The sequence below is a fragment of the Pristiophorus japonicus genome, chromosome 4, assembly GCF_044704955.1.
Source record: "Pristiophorus japonicus isolate sPriJap1 chromosome 4, sPriJap1.hap1, whole genome shotgun sequence".
Classification (NCBI taxonomy): domain Eukaryota; kingdom Metazoa; phylum Chordata; class Chondrichthyes; family Pristiophoridae; genus Pristiophorus; species Pristiophorus japonicus.
This window is the reverse complement of record NC_091980.1, coordinates 197,191,938-197,207,931: the sequence shown is the minus strand read 5'-3', so window position 1 is coordinate 197,207,931 and position 15,994 is coordinate 197,191,938. Positions and strand designations below refer to the sequence as shown.

Genomic DNA, 15,994 nt, shown 5'->3' with positions numbered 1-15,994 from the left:
AGGTAGGTTAGGTTGAACCTGAGGCAGATTGCTTGAAACCATAAAGCCATGTCTGCAGACAGAGGCACACCTTTATTGGAATGTTATAGGAAAATTGTTTTATCAGGCTCCACTTCGCAAAATGAAGAATGAACTTGTTATATATGTGGACTTGTATTTACTCTGTACAGCCACCAGAGGGCTCATCCCCTGGAGTCCCAAGGGATCCCAATAATCTCTTGGGAGCACAGGTATTTAAGGAGGCTTCACAGGCTGGAGAGGCACTCTGGAAACCTGCAATAAAAGACTAAGGTCACACTTTACTTTGAGCTCTCAGTGTTTAGCCTGACTCTTTCTCCATACACAACAACTGGCGACGAGATACAGATAGCGAACCCAAAGATGCAGACAACAGTGGGCATCTGGGAGAAATTTTCGGAGGGAGATGATTGGGAAAGTTTTGTGGAGCGACTCGACCAATACTTCGTGGCCAACGAGCTAGATGGGGAAGAGAATGCTGCCAAACGAAGGACAATCCTCCTCACTGTCTGTGGGGCACCAACGTATGGCCTCATGAAGAATCTGCTCACTCCAGCGAAACCCACGGAGAAATCATATAACGATTTGTGCAAATTGGTCTGAGAGCATTTGAACCCGAAGGAAAGCATTCTGATGGCGAGGTACCGGTTCTACACCTACAAAAGGTGTCTGAAGGCCAGGAAGTGGCGAGTTATGTCGCTGAGTTAAGATGCCTTGCAGGACATTGCAAATTTGAAGGACATTTGGAGCACATGCTCAGAGACTTTTTCGTACTTGGCATTGGGCACAAAACCATACTTCGCAAACTTTTGACTGTAGAGTCCCCAACCTTGAGTAAGGCCATAGCGATAGCCCAGTCGTTCATTGCCACCAGTGATAATACGAAGCAAATCTCTCAGCACACGAGTGCTGCGACAAGTACTGTGAACAAAGTGATGTTGCTTTCGAATTGTAACATACAGGGCAGGTCACACATACCTGCAGCTGCACGTCCGCAGATGACTCAGAGTCCACCATCAAGGGTGATGAATGCAAGGCCATTAACAACTTGTTGGTGCTGCGGGGGTGATCATCGTTTCCATTCATGCCAATTCAAAGAGTACGTTTGCAAGGGCTGTGGAACAATGGGACACATCCAACGAGTGTGCAGGCGAGCTGCAAAGCCTGTTAAACCTGCAAACCACCATGTTGCAGAGGAGGACAGAGCCACGGAGGATCACGACGAACCAGAGCCTCAGTTAGAGGAGGCAGAGGTACATGGGGTGCACACATTCACCACGAATTGTCCCCCGATAATGCTGAATGTTGAACTAAATGGACTCCCGGTGACAATGGAGCTGGACACGGGCGTGAGCCAGTCCATCATGGGCAAAAAGGCTTTCAAAAGGTTGTGGTGCAACAAGGCCTCAAGGCCAGTCTTAACTCCAATTCGCACGAAACTAAGAACTTACACGAAAGAACTGATTCCTGTAATCGGCAGTGCTACCGTAAAGGTCTCCTACGATGGAGCGGTACACAAGCTACCACTCTGGGTGGTACCGGGCGATGGTCCCATGCTGCTCGGCAGGAGCTGGCTGGGAAAGATACGCTGGAACTGGGACAATGTCCGAGCGCTAATACCCACCGACGACACTTCGTACGCCCAGTTCTTAAACAAATTTCCTTCGCTGTTCGAACCAGGCATCGGGATATTCCAAGGAGCAAAAATGCAGATCCATCTAATTTCGGAGGCGCAACCCATCCATCACAAGGGGAGAGCAGTACCGTACATGATGAGAGAAAGGGTAGAGATCGAGCTAGACCAGCTGCAAAGATTCACCAATCGAATTCAGCGAGTGGGCCAGTCCTATTGCCCCAGTCCTCAAGGGAGACGGCACCATCAGAATCTGTCGCGATTACAAAGTAACTATCAATCGTTTCTCCCTGCAGGACTAATACCCACTACCAAAGGCTGACGAACTCTTTGCAACGCTGGCGGGAGGAGAAACATTCACGAAGCTGGATCTGACTTCAGCCTACATGACGCAGGAACAAGAGGAATCATCGAAGGCCCTCACCTGCATCAACACGTACAAAGGTCTTTTTGTTTATAACAGATGCCCGTTTGGAATCCGATCAGCGGCGGCGATATTCCAGAGAAACATGGAAAGTTTACTGAAGTCGGTCCCGCACACCGTGGTCTTCCAGGACGACATCTTGGTCACAGGTCGGAACACAATCGAGCATCTGCAGAATCTGGAGGAGGTTCTTCGTCGACTCAACCGTGTGGGGCTCAGGTTAAAACGCTCGAAGTGCGTTTTCCTGGCGCCTGAAGTGGAGTTCTTGGGAAGGAGGATTGCGGCAGACAGCATCAGGCCCACCAACACGAAGACGGAGGCAATCGAGAACGCACCGAGACCACAGAACATGACAGAGCTGCAGTCATTTCTAGGACTCTTGAACTACTTTGATAACTTCTTACCGGGTCTCAGCACACTGCTAGAACCACTACATGTCTTACTACGAAAAGGGGGCGAATGGGTTTGGGGCAAAAGCCAAGAAAATGCCTTTGTAAAAGCGAGAAAATTGTTATGCTCAAACAAATTGCTTGTGTTGTATGATCCATGTAAGTGTTTGGTACTAGCATGTGATGCGTCGTCATATGGCGTCGGGTGTGTATTGCAACAAGCTAATGATTTTGGGAAACTGCAACCAGTTGCTTATGCATCCAGGAGTCTGTCTTAGGCTGAGAGAGTCTACAGCATGATTGAAAAAGAAGCATTAGCGTATGTCTATGGGGTAAAGAAAATACATTAATACTGTTTGGGCTAAAATTCAAACTAGAAACTGACTATAAGCCACTTATATCCCTGTTTTCTGAGAGTAAAGGGATAAATACCAACGCATCAGCCTGCATCCAGAGATCGGCGCTCACGTTGTCCGCATACAACTACGCTATCTGGCACAGGCCAGGCACAGAAAACTGCGCTGATGCTCTCAGTATGCTGCCATTGCCCACCACGAGGGTGGAAATGGCGCAGCTGCAGATCTAGCCATAGTTATGGAAGCATTTGAGAATGAACAATCACCCGTCACAGTCCGACAGATCAAAACCTGCACAAGCCAGGACCCCTTATTATCTCTAGTCGAAAGCTGTGTGCTTCACGGGAGCTGGTCCAGTGTCCCAGTGGAAATGCAGGAAGAGATAAAGCCGTTCCAGCGGCGCAAAGATGAAATGTCTATACAGGCAGACTGCCTTCTGTGGGGCAATCGAGTAGTGATCCCCAAGAAGGGCAGAGACATCTTCATCAATGACCTCCACAGTACCCACCCAGCCATCGTAATGATGAAAGCGATAGCCAGATCCCACGTGTGGTGGCCCGGTATCAATGCGGACTTAGAGTCCTCCATTCACAGATGTAATACATGCTCGCAGTTAGCAATGTACCCAGGGAAGCGCTGCTAAGTTTATGGTCTTGGCCCTCCAAACCGTGGTCTGGGGTACATGTCGACTATGCAGGCCCGTTCTTGGGTAAAATGTTCCCTGTGGTTGTAGACGCGTACTCCAAGTGGATTGAATGTGAGATAGTGGCTAGCATGCCCGCTGCCACTACTGAAAGCCTGCAGGCCATGTTTGCCACTCACGGCTTACCCGATGTCCTGTTTTACCAGTGCTGAATTCAAAGAATTCATGATCTGGAACGGGATTAAACATGTCACATCTGCCCCATTTAAACCAGCGTCCAATGGTCAGGTAGAGAGAGCAGTGCAAACCATCAAACAAGGCTTGAAGAGGGTAACTGAAGGCTCACTGCAGACTCGCCTATCCCGACTCCTGCTTAGCTACCGCACAAGAGCCCACTCACTCACTGGGATCCCACCTGCTGAACTGCTCGAAAAGAGCACTTAAGACAAAGCTCTCGTTAGTTCACCCTGATCTACATGAACAGGTAGAGAGCAGGTGGCTTCAACAAAGTGCACACCATGATAGCGCAAATGTGTCACGCAAGATTGAAATCAGTGATCCTGTATTTGTATTAAATTATGGACAAGGTCCCAAGTGGCTTCCCGGCAGTGTCGTGGCCAAAGAGGGGAGCAGGGTGTTTCGGGTCAAACTTTTAAATGGACTCATTCACCAGAAACACTTGGACCAAATCAAACTCAGATTCACGGACTATCCTGAGCAACCCACCTTGGACCCCTCCCTTTTTTGATCCCCCAACATACACACCATTGGCAACCGGCACCACGGTTGACCACGAAGCAGAACCCATCATCCACATTAGCCCAGCAGGACCCAACACACCAGGCAGCCCAGCAAGGCCAGCTGCACAGCAGCCCAGCGAGGGCCCAACAAATGATTCAACAACACCAGCTTTCACACCGAGACGATCAACCAGGGCAAGAAGGGCCCCAGATCGACTCACATTATAAATCCCAGATCGACTCACATTATAAATAGTTACACTATTGATTTTGGGGGAAGAGTGTTGTTATATATGTGGAATTGTATTTACTCTGTACAGCCACCAGAGGGCTCATCCCCTGGAGTCCCAAGGGATCCCATAATCCCTTGGGAGCACAAGTAATTAAGGAGGCTTCACAGTTTGGAGAGGCACCCTGGAGGTCTGCAATAAAAGACTACGGTCACACTTTACTTTGAGCTCAGTGTTCAGTCTGACTCTTTCTCCACACACAAAAGAACTCGCATTTATTTAGCACCTCATCAAGTCCACAAGATGTCCCAAAGCACATGGCATTCAATTAATTACTTTTGAAATGCAGTGACTATTGTTGGGAAGACAAATGTGGCAACCAATTTGCACACAGCAATGAATGAATGTTCATAGCAGCATTAGTTGAGAGATGCATATTGGCCCAGACACCAAATGAACTCCCTAGTCTTATTTGAATAGTGACATAGGATCTTTCATGGACATCTGAACCTCGGTTTAATATCTCATCTGCAAGCCGGCACCTCCGTCAATGCATTCTTCCCTCAGTACTGCTGTCAAGTATTAGTCTAGATTATGTGATGAAGTCCTGGAGTGTGTCAGTGACAGAGATGTATTGTCTCTTAGAATCTGACCTCCAGCTGACTTCTAACAGGGGATGGCACTGACAGTAATTGTCAAAGTTGTGACAGGTCTGAATTTTAACGTGTGTGGTTCATTCGAAGCATTTCACAGAGTACATCAGCAACATGAGTAATCTGCATTTCACAGATGTATCAGGCAGGTAACTGATGAATTATTTATCAGAGTCAACAACTTTACTTTCCCATAGGTATTCAATAGCAGAATGACAGGGCCTTTTTGTTCACCAAAGTCCATGGCATCATTGATGGTAAATGCGTGGTCCACAGGATCCCGCACACACTCCCAAGCCCTTCATGAGCTACAAAGGATTCCACTCCATCAATATTCAGGTTCTCTGTCACCACAAAAACAGGATCATAGAAATGATTGGGATTATATTACAAAGAAAGATGTGTTCAAGGCTGATTTCTAGGAGATGTTGGAGGGAAATGTTCCCCCTCCTCCTGTAGTCTACCCTCTTTAGCTCTTGTTCCTGTAATTTCAGACAGTCACAGACCACAAATATGAGACCCATAGAACAAATATGAGACCCATGCAACCACCGGGATCATTTTTGAACAGTGCTTCAGAAGCCTAGACAAATATGGGGCATCTTATAATCCAGCCCCACCACAGTTTCCATTGAAATGAATGGAAATAAAAATCGGGCTGTTTCCACAATGTCAGTTTTATGCCCAGGCGGCAAGTTGAAAACCTACCCCACTCTGCCTAGGATTAGAATGGGCTTGGGTGAGGTACCAGAGAGCTGCCAGCACCCATGGAATTGTCCCCTTACATAAATCAGCACCTTGAGGAAAGGAGGAACGAAAATTGCCCTTTACAAAATAATTGTTTAAAATAATTCCATTTTTGTGGTATGTTTTCATTTGTGGATGTGCAAAAATATTGGAGAAAATGTTCATTTAGAACATAGTTTCATGCTTTCAGGCCATTTTGCATCAAGAAGGACATATGGATGATGGTATAATTTTGCAACGTTGTCAAACAGAAGAATCTCGAGCATCTCGTATTATACGCAAAACAACAAATTTGTTCAATGAGTTTATCAGGTACTCGATAGAAAATAATTCCTTGGTGTTTGACTGAAAGTATTTTGAAATGCAGAAATGTATCACCAAATATTCCCCAGCTTTTCAAAATCCTACATTTCCAAATCACAAATTCCATTTCTGTCCCTTGATCACAAACGTAGCAGGGTAATGTAAACTCAGTGCCTCCTATTCTAATTATTGTTCCCAGCTTGTGTTTTACATAATTACTGTAGGTTAGAAGGAGATGCTAACCAGCAGCAGGTAAGTGCAAATATATGGCAAGTAAAGCAGATTTTTTTCCACTCGACTTTTTCTTGTCATGGAGATTTGGATTTCTTGCAAGAAAATTGGTTTCCTATTCTTCCTTATCTACATGCTGCCCCATAGTGACATAATTCGCAGAAAAGGGATCAGCTTCCATGTGTTTACTGAGGACACCCAGGAGTCTACCTCTCCAACACTCCCTTGACCACTTCAACATTCTCTGTGCCCTCAGGCTGACTGACATTAAGTCATCAATGAGTGAATGTTTACTCCAACTGAATATCAGGAAGACAAAAGCAATTGTTATTTTCCCAACCATAAACTCCACTCCCTTTAAACTGTTGACATTCCTCTTCCCCAGCCAATCATTGAGACTCAGTCAAATCATGCAAAACCTTGGCTTCTTCTTTGACCCAAAGCACATCCTATCGAGACTACTTTTTGCATTTCCACAACATCTCCCACCTACTTGTCGACCCCAACCACACTGCTGCTGAAACCCTTATCTATGTTTTTGTCATTTCTAAATCCAGTTTTGACAAATTTCTCCTTGCTAGACTCCTGGCCTCCTCCTCCTACAAACTCCAACTGTAATATGTCCCAGTGTGTCCTGTTTACTCATCACCTCTGTTCTTTCTGTCTCAAAATGCATTGAGTTTATATTCCTCATCTTTATCTTCAAATCTCTCTATGACCTCACCCCATCCTAATTTTTACAATCTCCTCCAACCTTATAATCCCTTCCACAACCTTTGTCTTCTGCCTCTGGCATTCTGTGATTTCTCCCTCCCCTCCCCCACCCCTTCCCTCCCACCTTTGGTGGCACAGCCTTCACACTTCCCACTCTTTAAATCTCCCCCTTAAACAGTTTTGCCAATCATATTCTCTCTCAGTCTTTAAAAAGCACTTGTATAGCCATCATTTTGCCCAAACCTTTGGTTGCCTCTCCTAACCCTTCCACCGTGGCACCACAGTGACGTTCTTTTTTAATTTTCTCTTTACAAAATGTTGTTGTTTAAAATAATAAGTTATTTCATTTCAGCTATTGTGTGGATTATGCTTAAGTCTCTGAAGAAGTACTTATTCACATATTTCTGCAGGGGTCTTGATTGTCTCAGTAAAAGTGCACCAGTCAAATTACCCATCAAGGAAATTCTGGAAGCCTTGCAGGACCTTATCATTTACTTCCATCCACCAGAGGAAGAATTAAAACATGAAGATAAGCAGTACAAACTACGCTCTCTCAGAAACAGACAGAACCTATTTAAAGAAGAGGTAAGAGATAAAACCAAGATTGTATTTGCTGCTGAAGACATTCTTATTTCTCCTCGTTTTTGTCAATTCAGAATTTTTTTCAAACTTTGATTTTTGCAAATCATTTTGGTGCCCTATGACATATCAGGTAGAGTGCATTTCATATTATACAGTATACACAGCACACCTTGGGTGAAGATTTCAGAATTCTTCCCTTTGGTGCTCCCACTTTGAACATTTTGACATTTAATCAGAAAGTCAATTGAATACATATCTCACATAAATTGGATGGAGAGATATCAATTATAGATTTTAAAATTTGAAATATATTGTAATCAGTAATGGTGCTTCTCCTTTTCGTAAGTCACTTGTACTTTTCTTTCCTTTCCCCTATTTTTGATCTCCCTGCACAATGTACCATTCCTTAGGAGGCAAATTACTCTTTGGGCCTTTGCCAGTATCTGCTAGAATATATGCAGACTGGCCCAGGTTGACTTGCCCTCCAATATTCCCTCACTATCTGTGGCAAGATGCTTAATTTAATCACTTATCTTCCTTGATGACATGTCTAAGTGGGAACTCATTATGGATGTGATGTACACCAAGTCATGCAACACATTGATAATGTTGAGCATTGAGCCATCATTTCTTTCCTGTTAATAAGGGCAAATCTAAAAATATTGGCCCTGATTTTGCAGTCAGCAGCGAAGAGATGGTGCTCACCACTAACATTGAAAAAAGCTGCCCACAAAGATTTAGCAAGCTGTAGAGCATATATTTCCCATTTTGCATTGTCAGTTTCAAATTGACGCCTTCCACAGGGGATCTGTAACATCCAGTAATAAGGCAGGCAGCAGGCAGGCTGATCAACCAATCAGATTAAATAATTCCCACAGACAGCAATGCAGGAAGTAAAAAGCAGGGAATATGAATCACATTTAAATCATTATACAGAAAGCAAAATAAAGATTGGGATATGCACATGGGATTAAGGGAGATTAAGACAGGTTAGCTGCAGGAAGAATGTTCCCGATATTGGGGAAGTCCAGAACCAGGAGTCAGTCTAAGGATAAGGGATAAGCCATATAGCACCGAGATGAGGAGAAACGTTATCACCCTGAGAGCGGTGAACCTGTGGAATTCTCTACCACAGAAAATTGTTGAGTCCAGTTCATTGGATATATTCAAGAGGGAATTAGATGTGGCCCTTAAGGCTAAGGGGATCAGGGGGTATGGAGAGAAGGCGGGAGTGGGGTACTGAAGTTGCATGATCAGCCATGATCATATTGAATGGTGGTGCAGGCTCGAAGGGCCGAATGGCCTGCTCCTGCACCTATTTTCTATGTTTCTAAATATCAGAACAAAAATCTTTTTTTAAATAATGTTTCACTTATTAAAATTCTGCAATTTTTAAATGTTCTTCAGGGGAATGAGACTCCACAATTGTAAAATTAGTTTTTCAGGGCCAGAGAGGTTGTTCAGCAGTAATTATGATTTAGTATGCTGTTAAAAACTCAATTACTGCTGATGGAACAAGGCTTAACTTTATCATTGCTTCTTACAGTGAGAATAGTGTGTAAATAGTTGAAGTTCATGACAAATCAGTGATTTCTAAATTATTCCATCTGCAAAGACTGCAACAGCGCACCCTGTGATGGAGCAGGTTATCACTGACAGCAGCTTCTGTATTTCCATGTTTAACTGCACATTTGTGGACAGCAAAAGTTTCTGTCAGCCTCGACGTTATTACCGCCACAAATTCCAGGCCAATAGAGAAATATTTAAAGTAACTTTGCCTTCTTCCAAGGGATCGTATGTTACGGTGAATTAACACATTGAAAGTTTACTCTCTCTGTTAGCTCTGTTAGTTGTCAATTGAGTTTCAGTACCATCCTCTGCCCCCATCCTTGCAATTCTTAGCAGAACAAGCTCACAGCACAAAAAACTCTTAATGTGACTTTGACTGACAATCTCATTCAAAGAGGAGATAAAGATGGGTGGTGTCAAAAGAGGAAACATTCATATTAGTGCAGTGAAGTGACCACTTAATGCACATTGCTGGGGAGAGCAGAGCAGTTCACTCTGAATCTGGCTATGCAGGACCTGACGTGGGAGTGCTTGATACTAGCACTCCAACAACATTTATGAAGCATATAAAAAAAAAAGCTGAAATGTGCATAGTTCCTTTCAAGCTCAAGTACGAGAGAACAGCATATTGGGTTAAGAAATTATTCTCAACTCTGTTCACAAAATAAAATGAGATTAAAAGGGTCACTTACGGTTATAACCTTGTTTTGAGCACTTTGTTTCTGATTACAATTTCACCACAGTTTTTAACAGTTTAACAGGATTCAAGACAGAAAACTCTGGAGCAATAAAGTTAATAGGACAAACACTGACTCTGTAGCAACCCCACTCCATCTTACAATGCCATTCATGTCTTACCTTTGTTCTCATCTTTAAGTCAAGCACCTTCTTCTGGAGCTCCGGTTAAATCCTCTGAACAATTGACATGAAATTCACTCTTTCAGTATCAAATTGCCACACTTGTTGCATCCTCAGCACATGTGAAAACATTCACCCCCTCCAAACACCTTCCAAAATATCAAGGTTACCAGTAATTGCTGAACTTGATTGGTAAATTGTTCTTTTCTCAATTGCATTATGCCGTTAACCAACATCTGCATGAATTAAATATTTGACATTGTTAGTTGCTTGAGAAGAATCAAAGCATCCTTATTGCTGTAATTGACAGCCATTTTTCTCGTCCATAAATAATGTAACTAGCATAAATGATATAACTATCCCAATCATTTCATGTTGTGACACAATATTATTCTGATATTATAAATGCAGTGTACAAAGCAAGGATACTGCACACAAATTCATTTGTCTTATTTCTTCACTTTTTCCTTCAATCTCCCGATTATATCAGGCAATGCTGAAATTGGTTCTGAATTGCATTGACCGGTTGAATGTCTACCATAGTGCAGCACATTTTGCAGAGCTTGCTGGTGAAGAAGCTGGAGCAGCATGGAAAGATATCTTGAATTTGCTTTATGAACTACTAGGTAAAGTCCTACAATTGCATATTTCCAGTATATACAGCAGATGGAGGAAGAATTCTTAAAAGCTCCGCACTGTAGTAGTTTTCATTGCTCTCTTGGCTAATATGAATAGTCCCTGCTAAATTAGTTTTTAATTATATATACTTTTCAAAAACACTACATTCTATGGCCCCGATATTGGTGGCCTTACCACCCCTGCTGCCGCTGAGTTTTGCTGCCGTTTTCCTCTCTTTGCCATTTTCCACTTGGGCTGGAGTGAGCGGGAGGGGAATACCGCCGGGAACCGCCTACTGACGTCCTCTGGCGGCCAAGTAGCGTAAGTAGCCTCCCGCCTGCCAAACTGCCAGATTGGTGCGGGCGGGAGTCGGTTCCAGCAGGGGGAAAGACCGTTGTGTGGAGGCTGTTCTAACCCTGACGGTAGGCATGAAGAACGGAAAAAAATGATTAGTGACCATAATTTTAAAACATTTTTTGCAGCGACTGACCTGGATGGGGTCCCCTGAAGGTGTTCCTGTGGGGTTTTTTTTGTTTGCCATGATTTTTATTTGCAGGTCTTCCACCCTCCCTGGGCCCGACTCCATCCTCGGCGGCACTTGGGCGGCAAGAGTCTTTCCCGCCAAGATTGAGAGCTTCCGCCCAGATTGATGGCGTAAGCTATTGTTTGGTCACCGGGCGGTACTGCCGCCTCTTTTAGAGGAATCTTCCAGACCATCAGTGGCCATCGGCAGTCCTTTGGGCGGGCCTTGGCCTTCACCAATTTCGGCCCCCAGATGTGGTAGTTGACTGAAAATAATGTAAAGGAGAATGTTAACATTGATTTAATTTTGTGTTTTATCGTAGAAAAATCGAATCACTTCCATTTTCTTGAATTAGCATGTTACAGTATATGGTAGTGTAAACTCTCAAAGAAATTAGTGTTTCAATGGAAAACAGCAAAATGAAAATTATAACAATAATATGAAATTAAAATAATATGATAATTGGAAGCTTCAAATTAATTAATCTAAGGAGTCAATTTATAGTTTGTGAATGGATTGTTTTTACATACCTAGATCCCATACCTGGGGAATATAATTAATACTAAGGAAGACTGTGACAAAATACAAGAAGACATTAATAAACTTGCAGAATTGACATGCAATTGACAAATTAATTTTGATATAGATAAGTCTGAGGTGGTGTATTTTGGTAGGAGGAATAAGGAGGCCCTATACTCCTTGGGAAATAAGAGTCTAAATGGGATAGAGGAGCAAAGGGATCTAGGTGTAAGATTCACAAATCATAAAAAGTAACCACACAGGTTAATAAAGCCACAGAAAAGGCCATAGAAAAGGCAAACAAAACATCGGTCTTCATTTCTAGAGGGATAGAATTGAAAAGCAGAGAAGTTATGATGAACCTGTATAGAACCTTATTTAGACCCCACTTAAAGTACTGTGCATAGTTATGGTCTCCATTTTATAAAAAGGATATAGAGGCACTAGCGCAGGTGCAAAAATTATTTACAAAGAAGATACCAGAATTAAGAGGTTCTACCTATCAGGAAAGACTGAAGACTGAGGTTCTTTTCTCCAGAAAAGAGAAGGCTGTGAGGTGATCTGATAGACAAAACTAGGGGCCATAAATATAAGATAGTCCAATAGGGAGTTCAGGAGAAACCTCTTTACCCAGAGAGTGGTTAGAATGTGGAATGCACTACCACAAGGAGCAGTTGAGGCAAATAGCATAGATAAATTTAAGTGGAAGCTAGATAAACACATGAGGGAGAAAGGAATAGAAGGATACGCTAATAGGGTGGGAAGAGGCTCATATGGAGCATAAACACCAGCATAGATTAGTTGAGCCAACTGGCCTGCTTCTGTACTGCACATTTTATGTAATTATATGTAATTTGTTGTAGTGTTATGAGCTTTTATGAGCTTTTGAGGATTTGAAGTGTGCTTTTCTTTGCATGTCCAATTCTGTTACATTGTGCTTAATCTCTCCAGCTGCCTTGATACGTGGTAACCGTAAGAACTGTGCCAAGTTTTCGAAAAACTTAGATTGGTTGGTCAATAAATTAGACAGACTGGAATCTTCATCAGGTAATATATTTTTTATTTGGGTTTGGAAAAAAAACACCATCATACTCGAATAGCAATTTTAAAAACAATATTTAATAAGAAAATATTATTATAATTCCACTTTATTTTAGTATTATGTGTACTGAAATATTAGCCCGGATCCAGGGTGAAGTGTAGGCATACGATCTGATGGAATTGGGTTCTGCTGGGATTCTGCCCTATTTTTTCACTCCAGTGATTTTCCAGTAGGTTGGGAAGAAGAGGAGCATAGGCAGATCTTCCTCCACCTCCCGTATGTCAAAGGGGCATGTCATGGGAGTTATCAGGCTACCCCAGCAATTTCAGCCATTATACCCTTCTAAGGCCATAGCTGAGATAGGATTGGCAACTCTGATTAGAGGCATTCCTGGAGGTTTGATCACGCGATATTCTGACCTCATGAAGCCTGATCACATGACTCCTGATCACAAGCCCCAGTTCCCCATTTCCACCTCTCCCACAAGCCCCCATTCCCCAGTCTTCCTCTCAACCCAAGCCCTATTCCTTAGTCTCCAGCTCTCCACCCCCCCCCCATTCCCCAGTCTCCATCTCTTAGCCCCCCCAGCACCCATTTCCCAGTCTCTATCTCCCCCTCACATGCCCCCATTCCCCAGTCTCCATCTTTCTCCATGATCCCCCATTCCCCAGTTTCCACCTCCCCCAAGCCCCCATTCCCCTGTCTCCATCTCCCTCAAGCCCCCATTCCCCAGTCTCCAACTACCCTAAGCCCCCATTCCCCAGTCTCCACCTCCCCCAAGCCCCCATTCCCCAGTCTCCACCTCCCCAAGCTCCCATTCCCCAGTCTCCATCTACTCCAAGCCCCCATTCCCCAGTCTCCATCTCTCTCCCAAGCCCCCATTCCCCAGTCTCCCCCTCCCCCAAGCCCCCATTCTCCAGTCTCCATCTCTCCCCCAAGCCCCCATTCCCCAGTCTCCACCTACCCCAAGCTCCCATTCCCCAGTCTCCATTTACTCCAAGCCCCCATTCCCCAGTCTCCATCTCTCCCCCAAGCCCCCATTCCCCAGTCTCCATCTCTCTCCCAAGCCCCCATTCCCCAGTCTCCATCTCTACCCCAAGCCCCCATTCTTCAGTCCACATCTCCCCCAAGACCCCCTTCCCCAGTCTCTGTTCCCCCACAAACCCCCATTCCCCAGTCTCCATCTCCCTCAAGACCCCATTACCCAATCTCCATCTCCCCCAAAGCCCCATTCCCCAGTCTCCATCTCCCCCAAGCCCCCATTCCCCAGTCTCCATCTCCCTCAAGCCCTCATTACCCAATCTCCACCTCTCCACCTGAGATCCCTCATTCCCCAGTCTCTCTCTTTCCTTGTGATCCCCTATATCCTTTTTTCTAGATTCCCGAGCACACCCCACTCCGGAATCCCAAGCTCCCCCTGACTCCCGAGCTCCCCTTGCCTTCTGACCATCAGTTGATCTCGACTGGTGCCACCTCTTTGCAGCAGTGGGAGTGATGTCACTGGGACAGAGGTGGGAAATTACATCGTGGAGCCAGCCTCGTGCCCCTGGCACCCGAATGCAAACTGAAGGGGAGGTAGAGCAGTGTCCCCAGAGTTCATTCACCATGACAGACTGCAGCACCGACACACGTGCAAACTGCCGATACAACAAACTTTTCTCCCAAGTTGCCAACAGCAACTTTCAGGAGAGGAACCCTCGATTTCGGTAGACTCCAGCTGAAACCGGGAGGCTTGGGAACCCTAAACTGAGAGCTGCTGCGAGTCCTTCTCAGGCCTTTTGAAGGCCCCAAACCTTACCCGGACCAACCCCATAGGGGATCGATTATCTTCTGCCAAGCGGATAATGGAGCCTAAGACTCTAAATGCAGGCAGAGCAGTTGTGGGCCACTAAGGTTTACAAAGGCCAGATTGGGGCTTGTGTCACTCGAGCTCTTGCAGTTGACAGCAGCCCAGCCCAACTATACAAATGACCCTCTACCCGCAATTTGGAGCAGGGCCTATGGTTTATTGCAAAGGTGACTGGGGTTGCATTCTACCACATTTCTGCTGCCATAGCAGCCCTGTGGAATTTTGGCCCATGGAATGTTTTGAAGTATAAATACATTTTGTGGACACAGAAGAATATGAGAAGCTTCCATTGGTATACCACCATACCACCATATTGTTGTTCAATTACTTGAATAAGTAGGCTAATTTGTTACAACTCTTTAACAAACAGTTCCAGCCTAATCTTTCATATCCTTATACAGTGTTTATATTGTGTCATTCATACTAGACAAATCTGGTATGCATTGCATTCCAGAGCAAACTTCGCAATGCAATCGTCCCTGATCCCCTTTCTAATGCTTTCCTAATGTTATAGAAACGCAATCTGTTGGCCTTGTGTTTCATGTCTGTATGATACTGCAACTGGAGTAAGGTTTTAATCCTACTGCACATCTCCCTGGCAACATGAGATGCAGCTTTTTTTCACGTCTAACTAGATTTCAAAGATCTAGGGCTGGATTTTAGACTTTTTGGTTTTCAGGGTGAAAATGGAGGTGGGGTGGGAAAGTTACTGGACGGGAATAGTTTGTGCTTTGGTAAGGAAGTTTCGGCATCTGGGCCCTGCACCAGGGTGCAGCGCGAAGGGAGGTGTTGTACACATTTTGTGGCACAAGGATGGGAAACTCGCGAACTAAAGTGCCAAGCTGTGTGCGCTCCGAGAGAGGCCTGGGGGGGTAGAGGGGGGAAACCTGAAAAGAAAAACAAAAAACATTCCCAAAACATTGCCCACGCTACCACAACACAAATCGCTAAAAAAAATTAAAAGAACAAACACTCGCACTTACCTTTGGAGTACTTTACCTTCATCTGCACCACCGGCTATGCTGGACTGCACTGATTTTCCAGGCGGTCATTTCGGGTGCACTTTCCGGCAGACGCATCGGGCAAAAGTTCAAAGTACTGCTGGTGTTGCAACAAGAGGCATTGCACGTCCTGAGCAGCTCTTCCCAGTGGTGCTACTCAGCGTCGCCGCAAAACCCGACCAGAGGATCACGACGGGGCGCAAGAGACCTGAACGCTGCCTTTAACGCCGCTCCTGGACGAAACCCAGAGCACAAAGGACTGGAAAATCCAGCCCCTAAAGTCTCCAGCACTGCAAACAGTCCACACCTTAGAACTGTACTTAAAATGAGTAACTTGAGATACAAAGGTTAA

General features: G+C 44.6%; 1 protein-coding gene across 4 annotated transcripts in view; it reads left to right on the top strand.

Annotated features, from left to right (window-relative positions):
• The window catches only part of ryr3 (ryanodine receptor 3), a 561,329-nt gene that overhangs the window by 186,567 nt on the left and 358,768 nt on the right, over positions 1–15,994 (top strand). For all 4 annotated transcript variants that reach the window (XM_070878983.1, XM_070878984.1, XM_070878982.1 and 1 more), the window contains exons 12-15: positions 6,024–6,145; positions 7,492–7,666; positions 10,581–10,716; positions 12,702–12,797. In XM_070878983.1, the coding sequence (XP_070735084.1) occupies positions 6,024–6,145; positions 7,492–7,666; positions 10,581–10,716; positions 12,702–12,797 (529 nt within the window). The remainder of the gene's footprint in view (positions 1–6,023; positions 6,146–7,491; positions 7,667–10,580; positions 10,717–12,701; positions 12,798–15,994) is intronic.